Here is a 20,230-nt window from a genome sequence, read left to right on the forward strand (position 1 = left end):
TGAAAAGGGATGAATGAAGTGATCATTGGAGACGTCTCCGTCTCCCATTTGGGACTTACTGCCTGAGAGCCAACCTGTCGCCAAGAAAAGGCTGCAGGGACCCAGGTTAAGGCTAGAGGCAAGGTAAGGTATCTGGATTCTCGAACCTCTTCCTCCCTTCTTTATGGTATCTTACCTTATCTGGCAGCAAAGACACCAGTACAAAAGAAGGGCACGTTGAGAGTATTATCCAACAAAAATCTTTATTCTTTTGTTTGTCCATACAACTCCTTCCAAAGGTACTTCCCCATCACTTCCCACTAAGGGAATCCCCCACATCCTAGCCAGTCTGACCTCCCTTCTCCACGCTCGACACCTTGCAGAAAACAAAACAATATTGGGCTGAGGATGATTCTCCATTGGTGAGCACCAGGGGTGAAATCTGCTCTGGGGCACCCACCTTTGGGGACTGGCAAGTGGGGTCAGGCGGTCCTGCTCCCTACTGGCTACGACGTCGTTTCTTCCTTCTGCCCGTGACAAAACTGTCACGCCGCCTTTTACGGGGCTGTGAGGGTCGAACCACTCCCAGAGCCAGGGGTTTTTCCCCAGGGACCCCAAGTTGAGCTCCTGAGTGGGGTCTCTTTTCAGCAGGGGCTGGACCTCCAGCTAGAGCTCGCTTCCCAGACTTGGCAACAGAGGAGGCACAGAGGAGGTGGGATGCCCTCTGGATGCCCCGACCTGAGGCACGGCGGGGACTGAGAGGAAGCCCCTTTGACGACAGGCTAAGTTTAGATGCCAAGAGGTAGGCAAAGTTGGAGAGTTCCTCATCCTCATCCTCTTCCTCCTCCTCCTCCTTATCCTTTTCTTTGGCCCCATCTGCTGAGCTGCATGTTTCACTAACAGAAGGGTTTTCTCTCAGAACTAGGGCATCCCTAGTTCCCCATGTAGGGGAAGTGCTTCCAAGGTCCTGGTGAGGAGATGTTGATTTGGGGGTTGCGAGTGCATAAGACTCTTGACTCTCTTGTAAAGGAACATGGTCTTTAGGCTTAGAAAGATCGGTATCCTCCCTGCCCTCTCCTTTCAGGTCATAAGAATTAAAATTTGGTGGGCAGGTATCCTCACTGACCCCTACTTGGAGTCCACAGTCATCTCTAACATCTAGTGTGCTGATGTCTTCTGTGGTTGCCAACAGAGGAGCAAAGGAGGTGCCTGTGCTTCCTGCCTCTTGGCTGGCCTCAGGGAAAGAGGAGGCCTGCGGGGTCCCCAAGATAAGGAGACTGCCTTGGCATATGGGCAGGAGGGTTTCTTTGGAAGACCCCAGTGTGGAGGTTCTGCTTTCCAGCAATGGGGAGCAACCTTCAGCCCACAGATTACTGGGATCCCGTAAGGTCTCAGGGCTCTGTTCTCTATTTTCTTTGGGCCTCAAGGCCAGGCTGTTGCCCCTCACAGGTCCTGGCAAGCTGCAGTAGCTTCTCTTTTCTAGGGCAGCTGTGGCACCTGTGCTTCCACAGGGACTCACACTGCTCCCCACCTCCCCAGGGTCTGTGGTTTCTCCAAGACCCAGAGAAATATTATTTCTGGAACCCAGTGCTTGGCAGCCTCCCTGGGGCTCAGTTACACATTCCCCATCTCGGAAGCTCTCTATGACCTCTTCGATTTGTATGGGCAATTCTAAGCCTACAGCATCCATCTCACTGCTCAGCCAAAGTCCTGGGCTGAGAGAGGGGCCATCCCTGTCCCCAGCTGCTCTAGGAGAGAGGTTCTGGTCATCACTCGGAGCCATGGGAAGACTTCTGTCATCTCCCCACATTGTTCCTGGACAGCCTTCCTGGGGCACTGCTGAAGGCTCCTTCCCTTGAGGAAGCATGCCAAGACCCCCCATCTGTTGTCCTGCCTGCAGCCCCAGGACCTGTTTTTCTAACTCCTGTCCTTGCAGAGGAGCTGGCTCTGCAAGTCCAACGTCTAAACCGGAAGCTCTCTCAGACTGGTGGCCTTCCTGCCAGCAAAGGGGCAGAGAATCTGAAGTTCTATCAGCCCCTAGGCAGTGCCCAGGGGACCCAGCACCCCCCAGGTGGCCATCCTGATATGGAGATACTGGGTTGATAACCTTCCCAGACCCTCCTGTCTCAATACCCAAGGGTCCCAGAGTTCCCTGTGGAGCTGCAAGTTCTAGCTGCAGGTCCCAGCTCCTCGGGGGTGGCACAGTGTTCCCGTCCCTGCGCAACCCCCTCGGGCCATCTAGGGCTCGCTCCCGCCCACTGTGCACTTCTCTTGCCCGCTTTCCTGGAGAAGCAGCCTTTCCAAGGCGAACAGCGCCCCCAGTGCCCCGAGGCCCAGGTGAGGGCCGAAGCCGCCCACCCCCATCTTCATCCTCATCAGAAACAGAAGGACTTGAGTCCGATTGAGCTCCACTGCAACTTGGAGGCGCCTCCACATCCTCCTCCTCTTCTAAGGCCAGGAGTCGCTTGTGGACCAGCTGGAAGAGAATGGACAAATACCAGTTCTATACATGGCTATGAGAAGAGGTGGCTGAGTGGGTAGTAGGAGATGGTATTTGGGTAGGGCAGGGAAAGCAAGCAGGAGGTTTAAGTGACGGTATCAAAGACATACTGCAGCTCTTTCCGCCTTCCTGTACCTTATTCCCATGCTTTGAGCCTTTACACTCTCATTTCCTATGACTCCATAGTCCCTTTCCTACTTGTTCTGCAATTGAAGCCTGATCCTAAAGCTGTTAATCTCTAGAGCCATATCATCTGTGACAGTGTAGGTTTATATAAAATCACATGAGCTTCTTGTTTTGATATCCCCTACATCCCAGATTTACCTGGGCAAGAGTAAGTCCTTCTTCTTGTTCCAGCTCCTCAATTAAGGCCAAGGGATCCCTCTGTTGTTCTGGGGACAGCAGATCTGCCAGAAATTGAGGGTGAATGACGGCCTCCACCTGGGGAACAGAAGGAGAAGTGACATGAGTCCTTGACAAGGAGGTAACCTCTGAAACAGGGTCTGCAGAGAAGAAGCCATGAGCCCCGTAACTCCTTACTCTCACCCCTGGGTTATAAACCACGAATACCACCAACTGTACACACTCATATGTATATGTGCATGCACACACTTTTCTCAATTACAGAGTAGAACCCACTTCCTACTGCCTTGAACAAAACCCCAAATTGTTGGTTCCCCCGGGGTGCCCGCCCCCAGGATCTGCTAAGAAACCAGACATGAAGGCCCAGCCCACCTTGGAGACAAAGACCTCCTGAGAACACAGCTCATCGATGTAGCTTAGGAGACCTGGATCTGGATACGTCTCTTCCTCCTCCTGCAGCTGCTCTTCCTCTTCCTGCTTTTCATCCGACTCCCCAGTGGCTGAGTGACTCCCCACCAGCCCTTCCATGATGTCAGCATACTCCTTCACAACTTCTGGTGGGATCTCCTTGGGTGCCTCAGGAACTGGAGGTCTCTGGGGTTTGCGCTGACGCCGGCGAGGGGCCCGTGCCTTGGAGGCTGCCTTCTTTGGAATGTACACTAAGGGAGGAGATGGAATGGAGCTTGGGAAGTGGCACCAAAACTATGGCTTCTACCTCCCGACTCTGCAAGGGCAGCAATCTGGGTACACTGAAACGGCTGCAGGCTGGACCAAACCAACTTGGAAGAGTATCAGCCATTTGGAGATTTGGGGGAGGGTCTAAGAGAAAATCACTGTATGAGGAATCCTGGAACCCTTGAAATTCCAAGAAACCCCCTTATCTGGCCCCCATTTCTTAGGCAGTTGGGGTATTATGTGCCTCATTTACAGTCTTGGTGAGAGTAGTAGTTGGTTTACTTGTCCAGGATCAATACCTAGTTCAGGGCAAAGGGAACCTGAGAACCCAGCCTCCTGTGGGGTGGTCTGTTTGGAACACCACATGCTACTCTCTGGAGGGAAGGTGGCAGAACCAAGGGCAATGCCTTTCCTAATCTATGCACCTCCCTTGGAGCCTTTGGCCCACAGCTCCTGCTGGAAGTGGGTCACCTTACCTGGCTGCTGGCAAACCTCGGGGGCCAGGGGCCCTGGAGGATCAAGTTTCAAAGTGGCTGCAGGAGACAGGCCCTGAGGCCCATTCATCAGCTGTGCTTTCTGAATCTGCATCTCCTCCTCAGCCTCAAACTCCATGAACCTGCAGAGGGTGAGGAAGGCACAGGCAGTGCTGAGCAGGCCAGGCCCGTCAGGACCCCAGGCTGCAGCCAAGCATGGCTAAGAAAGGAAGTGCTGTCATTTGTGCAAAATCTGCCCAAGTCATGTCACTCAGGAGGGAGCTGCTCACAGGTAGCCTAATAACAGTGGTGGGGGAACCTCCAGAGCTCACCACGTAGTCCCTTCAACTACAGTCATCACTTAAGAAGACTGCTAAGAAAATGATCTAGATCTTGTAAACTTCAGACAGCCCTGGCTCTCACCTCTTTTCCATACCTATCTCGTCCAGCCTCAGGGATTGTATACAGCAGCACTTAATACAGGTTTGTTGAATTCAATCAAGCCTGAGCAGCAGCGCAATGAGACCTTACCAATGTGCCCCTGAGGCCTCCTCTGTCCCTGCCTACAACCATAAAGTGGCCGGATTCCTGAAGCACAGCCCAGGGCTGTAATTCAGAGCAGTTCCCTGCAGTAGGCAGTGCTGAGATGCCCGGCAGTCCTGAGACTGGGCCTGGGCCTTAGAAAGCTAAATCTAGGAGGCACGGGTCCAGAGGGTTTGGGGGAAGAAATTAGAAATGAAACTTGGGAAAGAGGGTTCATTTTCCTCAGAGTTTTATTTTTAACAAAGAATATTATCATGGAGAAACTGTTGAAGAACCAGGAGACCAGCCTGGGCATCTAGGACCTTGGCTTCCCCTGGCTCTTCCAGAACCAGCCCCTCCCTAGGATGAAAGGGGAAAGGATTTTCTGTGCTACTGTTTCCAAAGGAGGGGTGGCCCTCAAGTTCTGCATGAGTAGCCACTTGCTGCCTTGTCAGTGAGAAAAGAACCTGACTAGTAGAGCTGATCTCATTGCTACATCCCTTCAGCTTGGAATTCCTACACCTGTTGGGCTCAGATTCCCTGCTAGACCTATGTCAAGGCCCCTGTGTAGATTCAAGATCTGGGGAGGGAGAAGCTTCCAAGAGGAAATAGGATAGAAAAACCCAAGAGTCAAGGTGGTGGAAGAAGCAGCAGGGATCCAGGAGACCCCATCCTTGTCTACACTCTCCTCCTAACACCCCTTTTAGGAATCACACACTCATCTGTGTCACCACCCTTATAGCTATGAGCCACACAGCCCCACCCCTGCCTCGGGACAATGAGGTTCGTTCATCAGACTCACTTTTCTGCCATCTCATAAAAGATCATCCGGTCGAAGTTGCTGGTGCGTTCCCACTCCTGCACTGCCCGTGGCAGTCCTTCCTCCAGGGTCATGGTGGGTTTCAGTCGGGCCAGGGATCGAAGCACAGGGCTAAAACCCCCATCGTGTCAGTCACATTCTGAAAATGTGCCCCTGCACCTATCCTGACGCCCAACTCAATACACATCCCCTGCCCCTCACCAAATCTAATGTGCCCCTCTGTCTCTATCATGTCCCTTTCTGATTAGACTCCCAGACTCTCAACCTCCCATCATTTACCGCACTCTCTTACCACTGAAATTTGCAAAACTCACACAAATCAAAAATAATTCTCCCCACCTTTTGAAATCAACCGCAGCAACCTCCCCTAATTCTCAGTGCTATCCTCAACTAAATGTTAGGGAGGAAGCACTTGTGTTATCAAATGATGGTATTCACTAGAAAGTAGGCTTAACCCTGTCCAGAGGCTCTTGCATTTTTTTTAAAAAAAGGCATTCGCTAAGTCAAATGAGTCCCTAATTAAAGGTCGTGTGGTGTTTATATTTATTGGTTTTTCAATGTCTTTGTTTCCAGGATACCCCCACAGTCCACCACCAATACTAGACCCCCCCACTTCTGGAAGGCCTCTGAGTCCTTTCTGATCCAGAAGAAATAAAAGAGTCCAGCCTAAAGTAATGGCTTCATTTTTGCCTTTCTGAGTCCCTTGGAATCCTAAAACATTACTGTGAATTAGATCACCTGAGAAAGCTTGTTATAAACATGAATTGCAGCGCCCCAGGATCCCAGGACCAAGCATTTTACCAGCCTCCCAGCTGCAGAAGTCTGGACAGCACTTTGCAGGAGACCCTGCCCAGAGCCCTGAGTGAGAAGCAGGCCAGGACCCAAAGCAAGTGGATTCCAAGCAGCCTTTGGGAGCCCGCACTGGCTCAAGACTTAGAAATTCATCCTGCCAATCTCCAAGAGAGAACTAAGAGCTATCTCAAGAAAGCATGGAATCTGGCCGGGCGCGGTGGCTCACGCCTGTAATCCTAGCACTCTGGGAGGCCAAGGCGGGCGGATTGCTCGAGGTCAGGAGTTTGAAACCAGCCTGAGCAAGAGCAAGACCCGTCTCTACTATAAATAGAAAGAAAGTAATTGGCCAACTAATATATATATAGAAAAAATTAGCTGGGCATGGTGGCGCATGCCTGTAGTCCCAACTACTTGGGAGGCTGAGGCAGGAGGATTGCTTGAGCCCAGGAGTTTGAGGTTGCTGTGAGCTAGGCTGACGCCATGGCACTCACTCTAGCCTGGGCAACAAAGTGAGACTCTGTCTCAAAAAAAAAAAAGAAAGAAAGAAAGGAGGGAATCAGTAGATGCTATCCATCTAGGACTTTAGGGGATCCTCTTGATTCATTTGTTCCAGGGGCAGGGTAGAGGGGGAGGTTCCTCTAGGAGTTCTGCCACCAGAGGAGCACCATGTAAAAATTTTTAAAGTCCAATAAAATGTGGTATGTGCTATGTAGTGGCTTACAGGGAATGCTGAGGTACAGTGCAGTTGAGAGAAACAGTGGGTCTGGGTGGGAAGGAGAGAATATTCCCCAGATGACTAATGACTGCTTCATAAACAAAAAAAACAACCTATGACCCAGGACTCCTTGGCTACACACACACTGACTCTTAAGCAAGGACATCTTGGCCTTCTGTGAGTCCTTTTCCTCCTCTAGACTGCCTTTTTATAATAACAACAATAATAAAATAGCTACCGTTTAATGAAGCATTCTGTATGCCAGGCACTTTACGTGTATCAGCCCATTTGATCTTCTCAGCAACCCTCTAAGGTAGGTGTCATTATCCCCTTCTTAAAGGGATGTTAAATGTCCTGCCCAGGATCACAAATCTATTGAGTGCTGGAGCCTACACCCTTCCTAGACACTAAGTAAATTCTACCACCCCCTATTTCAATTTGACTTTTGAATAAAATGGGGGGGCGGGGGCAGCGGAGAGTGGGGACACACAAAGTCCTTTGCCTGGCCGGCACCATCCTCCCCCCCCCCCCCGGCAGGACTGGGTCCGGGCCCAACACTACACCTGGCTGTGTGGATGGCTCAGCCCCACGTGGGAAGGCAGAGCACGAGGACCCTAGCACTTGGACTCAGACCTAACCTCAATCACTGGTCCTTGCTTCATGACATGAAGCCTCTCTGAGCTTCTGTCTTGTCATCTGTAAATGCAGATTGCCATAAAAAGGCTTGCCTGGGTTCACAAGGTTGTGAGGATCACTTAAGAGATGACACCTGAAAGGTTGCTATAAGCTGGGAAGTGGGTAAAGAGGCTGATTGAGGCCAGGCGCGGTGGCTCACGCCTGTAATCCCAGCACTCTGGGAGGCCGAGGCGGGTGGATTGCTCAAGGTCAGGAGTTCAAAACCAGCCTGAGCAAGAGCGAGACCCCCGTCTCTACTATAAAAAAATAGATAGAAATTAATTGGCCAACTAAAAAATATATATAAATGAGCCGGGCATGGTGGCGCATGCCTGTAGTCCCAGATACTCGGGAGGCTGAGGCAGGAGGATCGCTTGAGCCCAGGAGTCTGAGGTTGCTGTGAGCTAGGCTGACGCCACGGCACTCACTCGAGCCTGGGCAACAAAGTGAGACTCTGTCTCAAAAAAAAAAAAAGAGGCTGATTGATTATGACTTATTATTATGCTTTTCATTCTCATCGCATCCCCATCGCCCTCATGACCTGCCCTCAAGTATTCCTAAATAGCCTAAACTCCCATGTCCATCCCAAAGTCCTCCTTATTTAAAAGCCCTAGAATTAATCTCAGGTGTCCCCACTTACATAAGAAAACAGGAAAGAGCTTCTGCATCAGGACTTTGGGAAAAATGCCTCCGGGCCAAGGCTTTGTAACGCTGCCAGCGACGGAAGTTCTCATAAACACCCTTGGAAGTATAGGAGAGGTCGCCTGCTGAGAGCTTGGACTGGGTGGCTGCAGGACGGCCTTCCCCGGTGGTCCCATGTGGCCCTGGCCAAGCCTTTTCTAGGGGCACGATGGGGGCCAGTTGGGCCACTGGTGGTGGAGCCTGAGGAGGAAGGCCTGGGGGGCCCTCTGGACTCACGCCAGCAGCCTTGGTGGGCAGAATGGCCTTCACATTGGAGGCTGTCATGAACTGAGGTGGAGGACCCTCAAGGGCCCCAAGGCCCCCGCGGGGAGCACCCGAGGCAATCCAATTGAGGGCGGTCTGAGTAAGGATAAAGTTCTGAGTTTGAGAAGGCTCAGTCGGCCCCCCTTCTGTCTTGACTTTGACAATGACCTTGCCAGCTCCAGCCCCACTGGGGCAAGGGCCCCCATCCCCTGTCACCAACAGTGGGCTGGGGAAAGCAGAGAGCACCAGAGGGTTGCCTGGAGAGAATGCTGAAGGCATGGGGGGCTGTGGAGGCGGCTCCCAGGGTGGTTGGTCTGGTGGGCCAGGTGTAGGTGGGGGAAAGGGAACTGGAGTGAAAGTAGACAGGGTGGCACCAGGTTTCATGGTCATATCCGGTCCCAGCAATGAAGACGCTGTTGAGACAAAGAAAAAAAAGGAATGGAGAAGGGAGAAAAGGAGACAAGAGTTATTCTGAGTTCCCCTATAGACCGTAGTTCTCAAACTACAGCCCATGGGCCACATGCAGGCCGCCTAGCACGTTTATCCGGCCCTCAGGGTGTTTTTGCCGCAGCTGCCTGTCCTGCTTAGCCACCGACTCAGTCCCAGGCCCACAGTGCACACTCTCCAACAGTCTGAGGGACGATGAACTGGCCCCCTGTTTAAAATGTTTGAGGACCCCAGCAAAGACTCAGAGCAATGATTCTCAACAGGTGAAAGAGGGGATATGGACAGGGAACCTCTGTAGTTGGCAAATGTCAACCAAATGATTTTGATGTCCCTTACTCCCAGTTGAGAATTACTACACTAGAGAAGTTGCTCCCTTTTCTTTTTCTTTTATTCATTTATTTTATTTTTTGTAGAGATGGGACCTTGCTATGTTGCTCAGGCTGTGTTGAACTCCTGGCCTCAATGATCCTCCTGCCTCAGCCTCCCAAAGTGCTAGTACTACAGACATGAGCCACTGCACCCGGCCATTGCTCCCTTTTCGAGAAGACACACAGAAACCCTGTCTGCGAAGAAGAGACAAGCCCAAGGCATTACTGCCTCTAAGAGCTTCTGTAACAAAATTCCTGGCAGATCTCTCCTGCTAGCCCAATCGGCTGTTCACTAAGACATAGAATAGGACTGACACTTGCTCTGCTTGGAAAACGGTCCACAGCAGGCTCAATGTAGTAAGAGAACTAGCCCAGGATAAGTTCTGGCCCCTCTCCAGGTACCCACACAGGGCCCTTGGGAAGGAGGCAGTTTCATAAAAATTCTTGGCTCATTCCTTCTATGTCTCATCTGTCTTTCCTAATCTAAAAGAGCAGCAGAACAAAGACACAATCTATAAGCAGAAGCAATGACTCTAGGACCCATGAAGTTCATTTGCCATAACACAGCAACCCAGCACACATGTACATCTCCTATCCTCACCTATTCCAAACAAGAGATTCAAACCAGTATAACTCTGTCTGCTCCCAGTTGCTCTGTGGCCCCTGCCACCACTGACAGACGTGCTTCTCCCAGGAGAGGGCATGTGAATTGGATGTTTGGTTTCCAGAAATTTTGTTACATCACAGCTAGAACAAACTAGAGAGGATTAGATAAGGACCAGGAAATGGGTGAGGGGAGGATGTCATGGAGAGGAAGGTTTCTAGAGTTTTAAGTAACAGCTAGACATGTTAAAATTTGGTGATGCAGACTATCTATGCTCCTTCTACTTGGAGTTCCTTACACCAAAACTTTAGGGTGCACTAGGAACAAGGCGTAGATGCTAAAGGAAATAGATAGATGCTAAAGGAAAGGCCAATGAAGTCTGGAACACAATTCCTGCTGAGAGAGCTATCCAGACTCTACTCAAGGAGATCAAAGACAAGGACACAAACATGAACTTAATTAATCAGGCCATGGCCGGGCAAGGCAGCTCACACCTGTAATCTCAGCACTTTGGGAGGCCGAGGCAAGAGGACTGTTTGAGGCTAGGAGTTTGAGACAAGCCTGAGCAACATAGCAAAGATTCCATCTCTACAAAAAATGTTTTAAAAAGCCAGGAGTGGTGATGTATGCCTGTGGTCCCATCTACTTAGGAGGCCGAGGTGAGAGGACTGCTTAAGCCCAGGGGTTCGAGTCTGCAGTAAGTTATGGTGATACCACCATACTAGCCTAGGCTACAGAGAAAGACCCTGTCTCAAAAAAAAAAAAAAAAAAAAAAAAAGGTCCAAAGGTCCTGTGTCTGCTAGGACTTTTAATAATAATAGAACATAGGCCGGGCGCGGTGGCTCACGCCTGTAATCCTAGCTCTCTGGGAGGCCGAGGCGGGCGGATTGCTCAAGGTCAGGAGTTCAAAACCAGCCTGAGCAAGAGTGAGACCCCGTCTCTACTATAAATAGAAAGAAACTAATTGGCCAACTGATATATATATAAAAAATTAGCCGGGCATGGTGGCGCATGCCTGTAGTCCCAGCTACTCGGGAGGCTGAGACAGAAGGATCGCTTGAGCCCAGGAGTTTGAGGTTGCTGTGAGCTAGGCTGACGCCACGGCACTCACTCTAGCCTGGGCAACAAAGCGAGACTCTGTCTCAAAAAAAAAAAAAAAAAAGAACATAATATGCCTAATTTCATGCTACTCTCCTCCCCCTTACAAAAAATATTCCATTGGCAAACTAACAGTGCTCAGCTTCTGCTTTCTAGCCAAGGAATATGAGCAAAGTCAGATTCAAATTCATCTCAATTCAGCAGAGGGTCAGGAGCATGCCATGGAGTACTGAACAAATGAAAGGGGTCTGAAGGCCTGAGTTCCATAAAAAAGAAGAAAAACTAAGAGTATCTCCGGAAAGCCCCAGCTCTCAATCTGGCTGGAGTGACCTACCTCTCCTGGCCCTGGTGAATCAAGAAAAACTGCTTCCTGGACTGAAAAGGAAGCTACCTCTCGGGCTGGAAGGAGCTCTGAGACTCCTAGCAGAGGCTGTTATAGTAACTTCCAGCCCAGTTTTCAGGAAGACCTTTATTTCTCTATAACACATAACCCTACTGAACAGCTTTCTCGATAAGGCTATCCCACACCCCTGCCCTACCCTCACCCTCTACCCTCTACCCTCTCCTTCTCCTCATAAGATTGACAGTGGCCCCAGCTCAATTCTCAGGGAAAAATCTTAGGGCAGGCTTCAGTTGCTTAAAGAAGACAGAAGAATCTTGGGCCTTCTCCTTGATCCCTCTCAGGGACTCCTAGGATCTCTAATCCCCCTTCCCAGCACACAAACACATGTTGAAGTGGTCCCTGTTCCAGAGAATCAAATTGTTACCTGACATCCATTCTCCATACTCAGCATGTTTCTTTGGAGGTGCCTTGATTCACCTCCAAAGAGGCCCTCTTCCTTTCCCAACCCCCAGTCTGAATAGTTTTATGATCACCTTCCTCAGCTTCCCCAAATGTGATGATGCCTTTGGTGGGGTCTAGCGTCTCACATCCCTTTAGATCAGCCCAAAGAGCTTGTCCCCAAGTGAAGTGTCAAATTTGAATCTCTAAGGATGTGAGCAGGTGGCAGGGACTCTCTCCACCACCTGCAGACTTACCTCCATCTGAAGCCATCCTCTCAGGTTTAGGCACTAACTGGCTGGCTGGAAGCCTTTAGAATGAGACAGGTCCAGGACCCAAAGAGTAACCTGGCTCCAGGAGATACACAGGGATCCAAGGAAGGGAAGGTAAAGATCAAATCAAAACAGAACTAGAATCTAGGACTTAAGGCATTCTGCTGTGGGGGAGGGGAGAGGGAAAGGTTGGGCGGGGGTGGGGAGATACTCCACAAAGGGTTCTAGTAAGTAGGCAATAACCAGGAATTTCCTCCAAACTAGAGCTTGGCAACACAATCAAGGCCTCTTTAGAACAATTTGTAAATTCTTTCTCAGATCCCAACATTACAGTTTTACTTTTTGGTTCTCTATATTTTGATTCGTCACCAACATATCTCATTCTGTTCCCTTCAATTCTACCCAGTTCTATAACTGACTCCCTACTAATAGCAAGTTGGTGATGAACCCCCAACTTAATTCAGTGATGGTTATATTTTCTGAGCCAAATTGTCTTATACTTAAGGGTTAAGGAAACCAAAGTTTGAAATTAGAATTGTCAGATGATCCATCTGTATGCATATTACTTCCTTGGAAAGCTGTCCTGCAGTCCCCAAACAGTCCACTATCTTAAGCTCTGCAGTCCACAGATGCTACAGCCTGACCCTTTGCTGACAAGCCCAACTAAATAAAAAAACTGCCATGTAGCCTAAAATTTTAAGACCAGAAAATCCTTCTTTTTATTAAATTATTTGTTTGTTTGTTTTTTTCATTTCTAAAATAAGTAATACATTTGCTTGGTTCAAAAGTCAAACTGTGCAAAATAGAATATATAACAACGAGTCTGCCTCCCACCTACCTCTTTCTCCTGTAACCAAGTTCTTTCCCAGAAAAAAAAACAGTATCACCTGTTTCTTGTGAATCCTTGCAGAGATATTTTGTGCAACTGCAAGCAAATACAAACCATATTCTTAAAAAAAAAAAAAGTCAAGGTTTTTCTGGTTACAAAATTAATATATGTTCCAAAGTTTTTGTCATTATAAATAATGCTGTAATGATCATTTTGTAATGATATATTGGTTCCAATTTTTCATTTCTTTAAACTGGAGCCCTATACGGAGAATTTCTATGTTCTTCTAAAACTTCGAAATACTCCTAGAAGGTGCGCCCTACTATGTTATCATTAGCTACTCACCACTATAAGAAAGAGCGCCGAATTTGCCGTAGAGACCTGAGTTTGAATTGTGGTTCCACCACTAAACATACTTCACCAGTTCCATAAAATAACTTTGCGCTCTCTACGCTGTACAGAATATTGAATACCCATCATGCACTCTTTACCGCCAATACTTTGAAATGGAGCGGGGAAACTGGATGTAAAAGAGGGGAGGGAAGAAAACCATCTTCTTTCTTCCCTAGGGTAAACGGGTTCTGAATCCTGGAGCCCTCGTTTCTTTGGGCGCTAGAAACCCACTGCCCCTGAAATGGGCGTGCACCTTGAGATAAAGACAGGATTCCATACATCAACGTTCAACCCACACCCATCCCTACCCCCCTCTGGCACGGTGGGCACAATGCCTAGCACACAGTGGACACACTCCACGTGTTCTAGAACGCGTGCAAGGTTGCAACTGGGCGCCCCACCAACAGCTGCTCTGGTGCGCCCCCTTCTGGCTAGCTGAAAGTCAGGCAAAAGTGGACTACATTTCCCGGCGTGCCGTGAGACAGACTTCCGGTTGTAGGGGAAGGAAATTGACGAACACGTGAGGCGGTGAGGCAGAGGGAGCTGCAGCCGGATTTGGAAGCTCTGGCCGAAGTGTGGTCATGTTTCTCCAGTATTACCTCAATGACCAGGGAGAGCGGGTCTATACGCTGAAGGTGAGGAGAGGAAACAGGTTGTGCACGGGCATGGCGAGAACTGAAGGTGGGAGGAGCGGTTGAGACCATCCACCGAGTTACCTAGCTGGGTGCGTGGGACCAGAAAGTCCAGAACCGTGGCGGGGGAGGACCGGGAGTGCATGACTCGATTTGACCGTTATGTCTCCTGTCTTTATGTTTGCCCTTTTTCGCGCTGCCGCCTCCTCACCTCACCACTCCTGTACTGAGATGATGTTCTCTCTTTCTCGAGCAGAAATTTGACCCTATGGGACAACAGACCTGCTCAGCCCACCCGGCTCGGTTCTCCCCAGACGACAAATACTCGCGACACCGAATCACCATCAAGAAACGCTTCAAGGTGCTCATGACCCAGCAGCCGCGCCCTGTCCTCTGAGAGTCCCTTACATTTCATGTTTCCTGTGCCGCCTGATCCCCCTCGGAAACTCCTTGACCAAACTCTTCAGTCTGTGAGCCATGAAGTGATTTTACCAGCCATGCTCTTTGGAATCCAGTCTCATCATGGCCTTTGATCATGCTTGTGTGAGGCAGTCATGGTAGCATCCCCCAGAAAGGGAACAAGTTTGACTATTTTTTTTTTCACATTTTAAATTACTGCCAGGTTATTAAAGATAAAATGATTTGAAAGAGCTCTCATTTTGTGTGTTGTTGAAGGAAAGGACTGGTAATTTTTTTTTTAAAAGGTGAGGAAGATGGAGGGGGGAGTACCCCAGGGAGTTGGAACAAGACCCTTGAAAGAAAAACTTCAGTCCTTGCTGTAGCTGGAGTAGTGATGTGCTGTTAGTGATAGGAGGGTGTTGGGGAAGGGGAAGAAAGACTTTTACAACTATCAGCAGTCACTGAAACATACTCCTGTTGTTACTTAAGTAATTTCTTGCCCCTGGAATTAACATTTGATTCATAATGAAAGAATTGCCTGAAAAAGTAATGTGTAGCAGCCATGTTGTAGAGGGAAGGCAGTGAATTGGAAGTCAGGAGACCAGTTTTCTTTCCTCTTTGTATAACTTGGAAAAAGTTACTTATTCTGTTTAGTCTCCTTTTCCTCCTAATTTCTAAGTTCTATTCCAACTCTAAAATTGATAAGTTTAGTGGTGGATCTTAATATATCTACTGTGTTTGTCCAACCTTTCTGAACAGGAATGCCTTTATACATATTTACTACCCCTCTAGAAATATTCCTAGACTTTTAGTTCTCTCCATCAAGGAATTGACTTCTTACATACTCCTGAGTTTATATTCTTTATATTCTCTTTGGCAGCTAGCCATGTGGAACTCTACATAGATCTTAATTTAGAAGATGAAATATGAGAGAATCAAGCAGGGGTTTTTGTTTTTTTGTTTTTGTTTTTGTTTTTTTTGAGACAGAGCCTCCCTCTGTTGCCCAGTCTGGAGTGCCATGGCATCAGCCTAGCTCACAGCAACCTCAAACCTGGGCTCAAGCAATCTTTCTGCCTCAGCTTCCCAAGTAGCTGGGACTACAGGCATGTACCACCATGCCCGGCTAATATTTTCTATATATTTTTAGTTGTCCAGCTAATTTCTTTCTATTTTTAGTAGAGATGGGGGTCTTGCTCTTGCGAGGCTGGTCTTGAACTCCTGACCTCAAGCCATGTGCCCACCTTGGCCTCCCAGAGTACTAGGATTACAGGCATGAGCCACCACGCCTGGCTGTTTTTGTTGTTTTTCCAAGCTACTGTGGAGGCCTTAATTTTTTCAAAACTAGAAATTTCTTAGGACTTGAGCTTATACCATGGCACAGCCATAAATGATTTTTAATACAATTACTTTGTATCAGAGGGATAGTGAAGTAAAAATTGTGTACAAGCATTCAAGAAGTGCCAACTTCTTCCTCTCCTTGTCGAGTTAATCAACTCATTATTTCCTAATTTCCTATTTCATGGCTTCTGACTTTGGATTTGAATGTTTGCCCAGTGCTGCTGATTTTAAAATTGTTTTATAGAGGTTGTATTCTAATTCTACAATCTTTATTTTTTTATTATATCAAAATTCTAGACTCTAGATGCAGGTGTAACTTAAATCAGTACAAATGTGATTTATGAAGACTGGTCTTGGAAAGTAGTGGGTTTTTCTTGTATCCTGCTGTTTGTCCATTCCAGCAGAAAAGTTCATGATAGTGGTTGACTGCTGAGAAGAAAAAAAAAAACCCTTAACTTGGGTCATAGTTAACAGAAGACAGATGGTTTTCAAATAAATTATTTAAACTTATAGGAATGGTGAAATGAGGTATGCTTCCTATCTAGTAATTTTATTTCTTAGCTTGTTCACTTACAGGGTTCTTAGCATTGGATCTGAAGTATATTAAAGAATTATCTTACCCAAATAAAGAGATAATGATTGGAGAATTATCAAAGTAAGCATCAAAGTAAATGAATTAAGGATCAAATGAACTAAGCATCAATTATGAATTAAGCATAATTACTTAAGCATCAAAGTAAATGAATTCTGCTGCATTTTTTAAATCTTGACTGTAATTCTGTCTTTATGTTACAAAAAAAGAAAAGAAAAGAATTAGCATTGTTCCATGCTGCCAGCTGGATAGACTGAAAAGACTTTAACCTGGAAATACTCCTAATGAATATAAAGGAAAAAAGGTAAACTGGCACAAGTATACCAAGGACTTTGCCTTAACCACTTCGGTAGGGTGCTCACCAGCGGGGAAACCTTGCCCACAGCCAGCACTCATAGTCCCACGATAGTTTGTGCTGTGCATTGACGACTGACCCGTTTTGCTCTTGTGTGATGAGGAAAGCTTTAAAGCACTGAAAGCTTGTTTTACTTTACAGGCAGCTTTACTTGTAAATCAGAATAGGTAACATATACATATGTTTTCATTATGTTATTTTTAAATGTTCACAATTTTATTTTGATAGATGAAAAATTGTAAAAGTCAAGTTTTGTTATTAATGCTAAAGTCTACACTTGGCTGTGTGCCTTCATATCACGGCTGTTGGCTGGAGTCGACACTGCTGTGCGCCTTCATCTGTGGCTATCAACTATAGTCGAGGCTCCTACTGAAGTGGTTAAGAGATCTCCTGGGTATTAAGGTCTGTGACATAACGTTTATAGAGCTTGATTAGTGTTTGGAGACGAGAAGACTTAAGAGGTATAGTGTATTGGAATTATGTAGTATATATAAGTAATTGCAGATACACCATGGTAGGAAACAAAACTTGGGTATCATACGAATCCAGCATTTCTTTATAAAAGAAGGTCTGTGAGGTTCAAATGAACAGCAGACCCATCTGAGGAAAAAATTGATCCCTCAGAGAGAAGGATTTCTTGCTTCCTAAAGTAAGAAAGCTGTGGACCTCAATCAAGAATCAAAAGCTGGCCGGGTGCGGTGGCTCACGCCTGTAATCCTAGCTCTCTGGGAGGCCGAGGCGGGCAGATTGCTCGAGGTCAGGAGTTCGAAACCAGCCTGAGCAAGAGCGAGACCCCGTCTCTACTATAAATAGAAAGAAATTAATTGGCCTCTCTCTCTCTCTATATATATATATATATATAATTAGCCGGGCATGGTGGCACATGCCTGTAGTCCCAGCTACTTGGGAGGCTGAAGCAGGATTGCTTGAGCCCAGGAGTTTGAGGTTGCTGTGAGCTAGGCTGACGTCACGGCACTCACTATAGCCTGGGCGACAAGCAAGACTCTGTCTCAAAAAAAAAAAAAAAAAAAAAGAATCAAAAGCTTCATAAAGAAGCTTGAGGAGGTTAACTTTTTTTTTTTTCTCAGTCCTAGACTCCGGAAAGATTAATATTTTAAATGAGAATTTCTCATTTTGTTACCAGGATCTTTTTATTTGTGTTTGGACTTTGTGTGTCATTTGATAAAAGAGAATTTCCTGGCTCAGGTCTTAAATACTGTTCTGATGGCTAAGGATACTGCTTAAACATTTGCACTTGTGAGGAGCAAATACCCAGGCAAAGCCAGGGCCTGGCTAGTTTCTGGGCCCACGTTGTGAACATCTGGTTATGTATTAAACACAGATATTCTAGGGACAGTAAATGTAGTAGGGAAACACTGGGAATGGAGTCCAGAAAATATTTCAATGCCTTCTCCAGGTATAAAATTAAAGCTTTTTTCTCTAATGGAACTTTCTATTCTGACTAGAAAATGTGTATAGCATCTTTTAAAAGGACAGGAACAGGAGAAAAACAAACATACCAGAAAGTGTGTATAATTTGCGGATACTATGCTTTAGAATAGACCTCTATATAGAAATCACAGTGCGGGTCATACTAGGTATGTGATGTTGGGACGTCTGTGATTTTTAAATAAATTATGAATGATGTTTTCAGAGACCCTTATTAGAGACATAGCTGTTAGAGAGGGTAAAGGGCATGGCCCACTTCCTAAGAGGCCTCCAGAGTGAGCTCCCAACACAGCCTGGCCAACAGGGAGAAGGATTTTTCACCGCTTCAAGTCGGTCGGGCTGGCGCCGGACTACAGTTCCCATCGTGCCTCTGGCACCTCAATTCGGCTCCGCCCCTCGCCCGCTGTGGCTCCCGGCGAGCGCAGGCGCACTGCGCTCTGTCACCGCGGGCTGCAGAGGTTGGGCGGGGCTCTAGGGCGCCCGCGGGACAGTGCCGCCCTCCCACTGCTCCTTCAGGCTTCTCTTCGGAAGGTTAACCTCGAATGAGGAACGAGCGGGGAGGGAAAAGAGGGGCTGCGGCGGCGCGGGCACAGCCCGCCGGGCCCGGGGCTGGGGGCGGCGAGGTCACGTAACGGCTGCTCTGGCGTCTGGCCGGGCAGGGGGCGCCCGCCGCGGCAGCCCGAGTCCTGCGCGCGCCGCGGCTCGGAAACAGTTACCGGCTAGTAAACAACAGCTGCGCGCGCACCGCATCAGCTGGCGCCGGGATCCCGCACCTGCGACCTCCTCCTCCCTTCATCCCGCTGCTCCTCCTGCCCAGCCAGGGCCAGCCGGCGTGGCCGTCTCCTCTTCTGCTGAGATCCGAAGGAAGAACGGCGAGGGGCTGACCTGCGCCGGGGCCGGGGTAGGGGAGGAAGCGTCTCCCGGCAAAGGGGTGGCCCGTCCTGTCCCACGCAGGAGAAACCTAGCGAACCTACCAGGGGCTCAGTGGACTAGCAACGACCTGCCACGACCCTGACCTGCAGTTTGAGGTGTCTTGATCTGCTAGCCTCCTTCTCCCAGATCCCAGGGACCTTTCTGCCAGGAGAAAAGCAGGCGGCCACCCCCGCAGACCTCTCGGAGGCAGGAATCCGCTCTGCCTCTGCATCCTTCTCTGCTCGCCCTTCTCTCCTCATTCCCCTCCGTCTAGTAGTGTGGGTTATTTTTCCCGTTATGCATGCGCACCTTTCCCACCAGACCCAAGTGGATTATCGACCTCAAAAACATCGGGTGGCTCTACACACACCTCCTCCCAGCCAGACCTGTGAGGTATTCACCTGATACACAACAGGTGGCCGGGTTTACACCTTTTTGCAATCTGATCCACGCTATATTCACCTGATAAGGGTGGGCTGCACGCACTTTGCTCAACTAGAATCGTGGGACGCTCACCAGATAAAGGACTGACTACCTCAGCAGGAACCTGGGGGTTGAGGGAGGGAGGCTTTACCAGCTGTTCTGAGACCATGGCACTGAGCCCTCCACCCTGGACCAGGGGAGATAGTTAGGTAGCTCTCCGTTCTGAAGGAAAGAAGTTACACATGATCGGCATCGTTTTGTCTTGTTTTTTCCCCCACTTAAAAAATATTTGTCAGCTATTGCTAGTGCACTTTTTAGGATAGCCGGCTTGAATTCTGAGTAGAGTTCTTATTTGGGGCTTTTTGTGTGGTGTGAATCAAGGTAATTGAGGGTTGTTTTTTTTTTTAAGTTATCTTTTATTTTTACAACAAAAGTAGCTAGCGTAGGAGGAAGATTTTGCGAGGTTTCCCATTTTTTCTTTGTCCTTAAAAAGAAAAATGCATCCTCCAGAAACCACCACCAAGATGGCTTCAGTTCGATTCATGGTGACACCAACAAAGATCGATGACATTCCAGGTTTGTCAGACACCAGCCCGGACCTCAGCTCTCGATCTAGTTCTCGAGTAAGATTTAGCTCTCGGGAAAGTGTGCCTGAAACAAGCCGTAGTGAGCCCATGAGTGAAATGTCTGGGGCCACCACTTCACTGGCAACTGTTGCACTGGATCCACCCAGTGACCGGACTTCTAATCCCCAGGATGTTACCGAGGGTAAGTAGACACACAGACAATAGAATACTTTCATTACTGGTTTATGCAGGATGACCATCTACTGGGAGATGGTTTTCCCATTTTACAATAATCATTAGGAACCAAGGCACC

General features: G+C 48.2%; 3 protein-coding genes across 4 annotated transcripts in view; 2 read left to right on the forward strand and 1 right to left on the reverse strand.

The window, feature by feature from the left end:
• Window positions 1-478: 478 nt before the first annotated feature.
• NUTM1 (NUT midline carcinoma family member 1) lies at window positions 479-12,048 on the reverse strand. Its single transcript, XM_012742875.2, has 7 exons — window positions 12,015-12,048; window positions 8,155-8,872; window positions 5,315-5,443; window positions 3,994-4,133; window positions 3,215-3,501; window positions 2,804-2,920; window positions 479-2,455 (listed from the first exon to the last, which is right to left on the reverse strand). The coding sequence occupies exons 1-7, from the start codon at window positions 12,028-12,030 to the stop codon at window positions 479-481; spliced, it is 3,384 nt and encodes a 1,127-aa protein (XP_012598329.1). The 5' UTR covers window positions 12,031-12,048.
• Window positions 12,049-13,740: 1,692 nt separating this feature from the next.
• NOP10 (NOP10 ribonucleoprotein) lies at window positions 13,741-14,533 on the forward strand. The gene is made up of 2 exons (XM_012742881.3): window positions 13,741-13,886; window positions 14,140-14,533. The coding sequence occupies exons 1-2, from the start codon at window positions 13,833-13,835 to the stop codon at window positions 14,278-14,280; spliced, it is 195 nt and encodes a 64-aa protein (XP_012598335.1). The 5' UTR covers window positions 13,741-13,832; the 3' UTR covers window positions 14,281-14,533.
• A 3,957-nt stretch (window positions 14,534-18,490) lies between these two features.
• The window catches only part of SLC12A6 (solute carrier family 12 member 6), a 96,432-nt gene continuing 94,692 nt past the window's right edge, over window positions 18,491-20,230 (forward strand). Inside the window, exon 1 of one of the 2 annotated variants that reach the window (XM_076004223.1) lies at window positions 18,491-20,119. In XM_076004223.1, the coding sequence (XP_075860338.1) occupies window positions 19,849-20,119 (271 nt within the window). In that variant the 5' untranslated portion in view covers window positions 18,491-19,848. The remainder of the gene's footprint in view (window positions 20,120-20,230) is intronic. The other variant, XM_076004222.1, reaches the window with a different exon arrangement.

Source organism: Microcebus murinus, chromosome 6 (genome assembly GCF_040939455.1).
Source record: "Microcebus murinus isolate Inina chromosome 6, M.murinus_Inina_mat1.0, whole genome shotgun sequence".
NCBI lineage: Eukaryota > Metazoa > Chordata > Mammalia > Primates > Cheirogaleidae > Microcebus > Microcebus murinus.

Coding starts and splice junctions, on each gene's coding strand:
- NUTM1 (XM_012742875.2), bottom strand. Junction 5,444..8,154: donor GCTCTTTCCTGTTTTCTTAT/GTAAGTGGGGAC, acceptor TGGGGGTTTTAG/CCCTGTGCTTCGATCCCTGG. Junction 2,921..3,214: donor AGGAGGTCTTTGTCTCCAAG/GTGGGCTGGGCC, acceptor TCTGTTCCCCAG/GTGGAGGCCGTCATTCACCC.
- NOP10 (XM_012742881.3), top strand. CDS start 13,833: ATGTTTCTCCAGTATTACCTCAATGACCAGGGAGAGCGGGTCTATACG. Junction 13,887..14,139: donor AGCGGGTCTATACGCTGAAG/GTGAGGAGAGGA, acceptor TTTCTCGAGCAG/AAATTTGACCCTATGGGACA.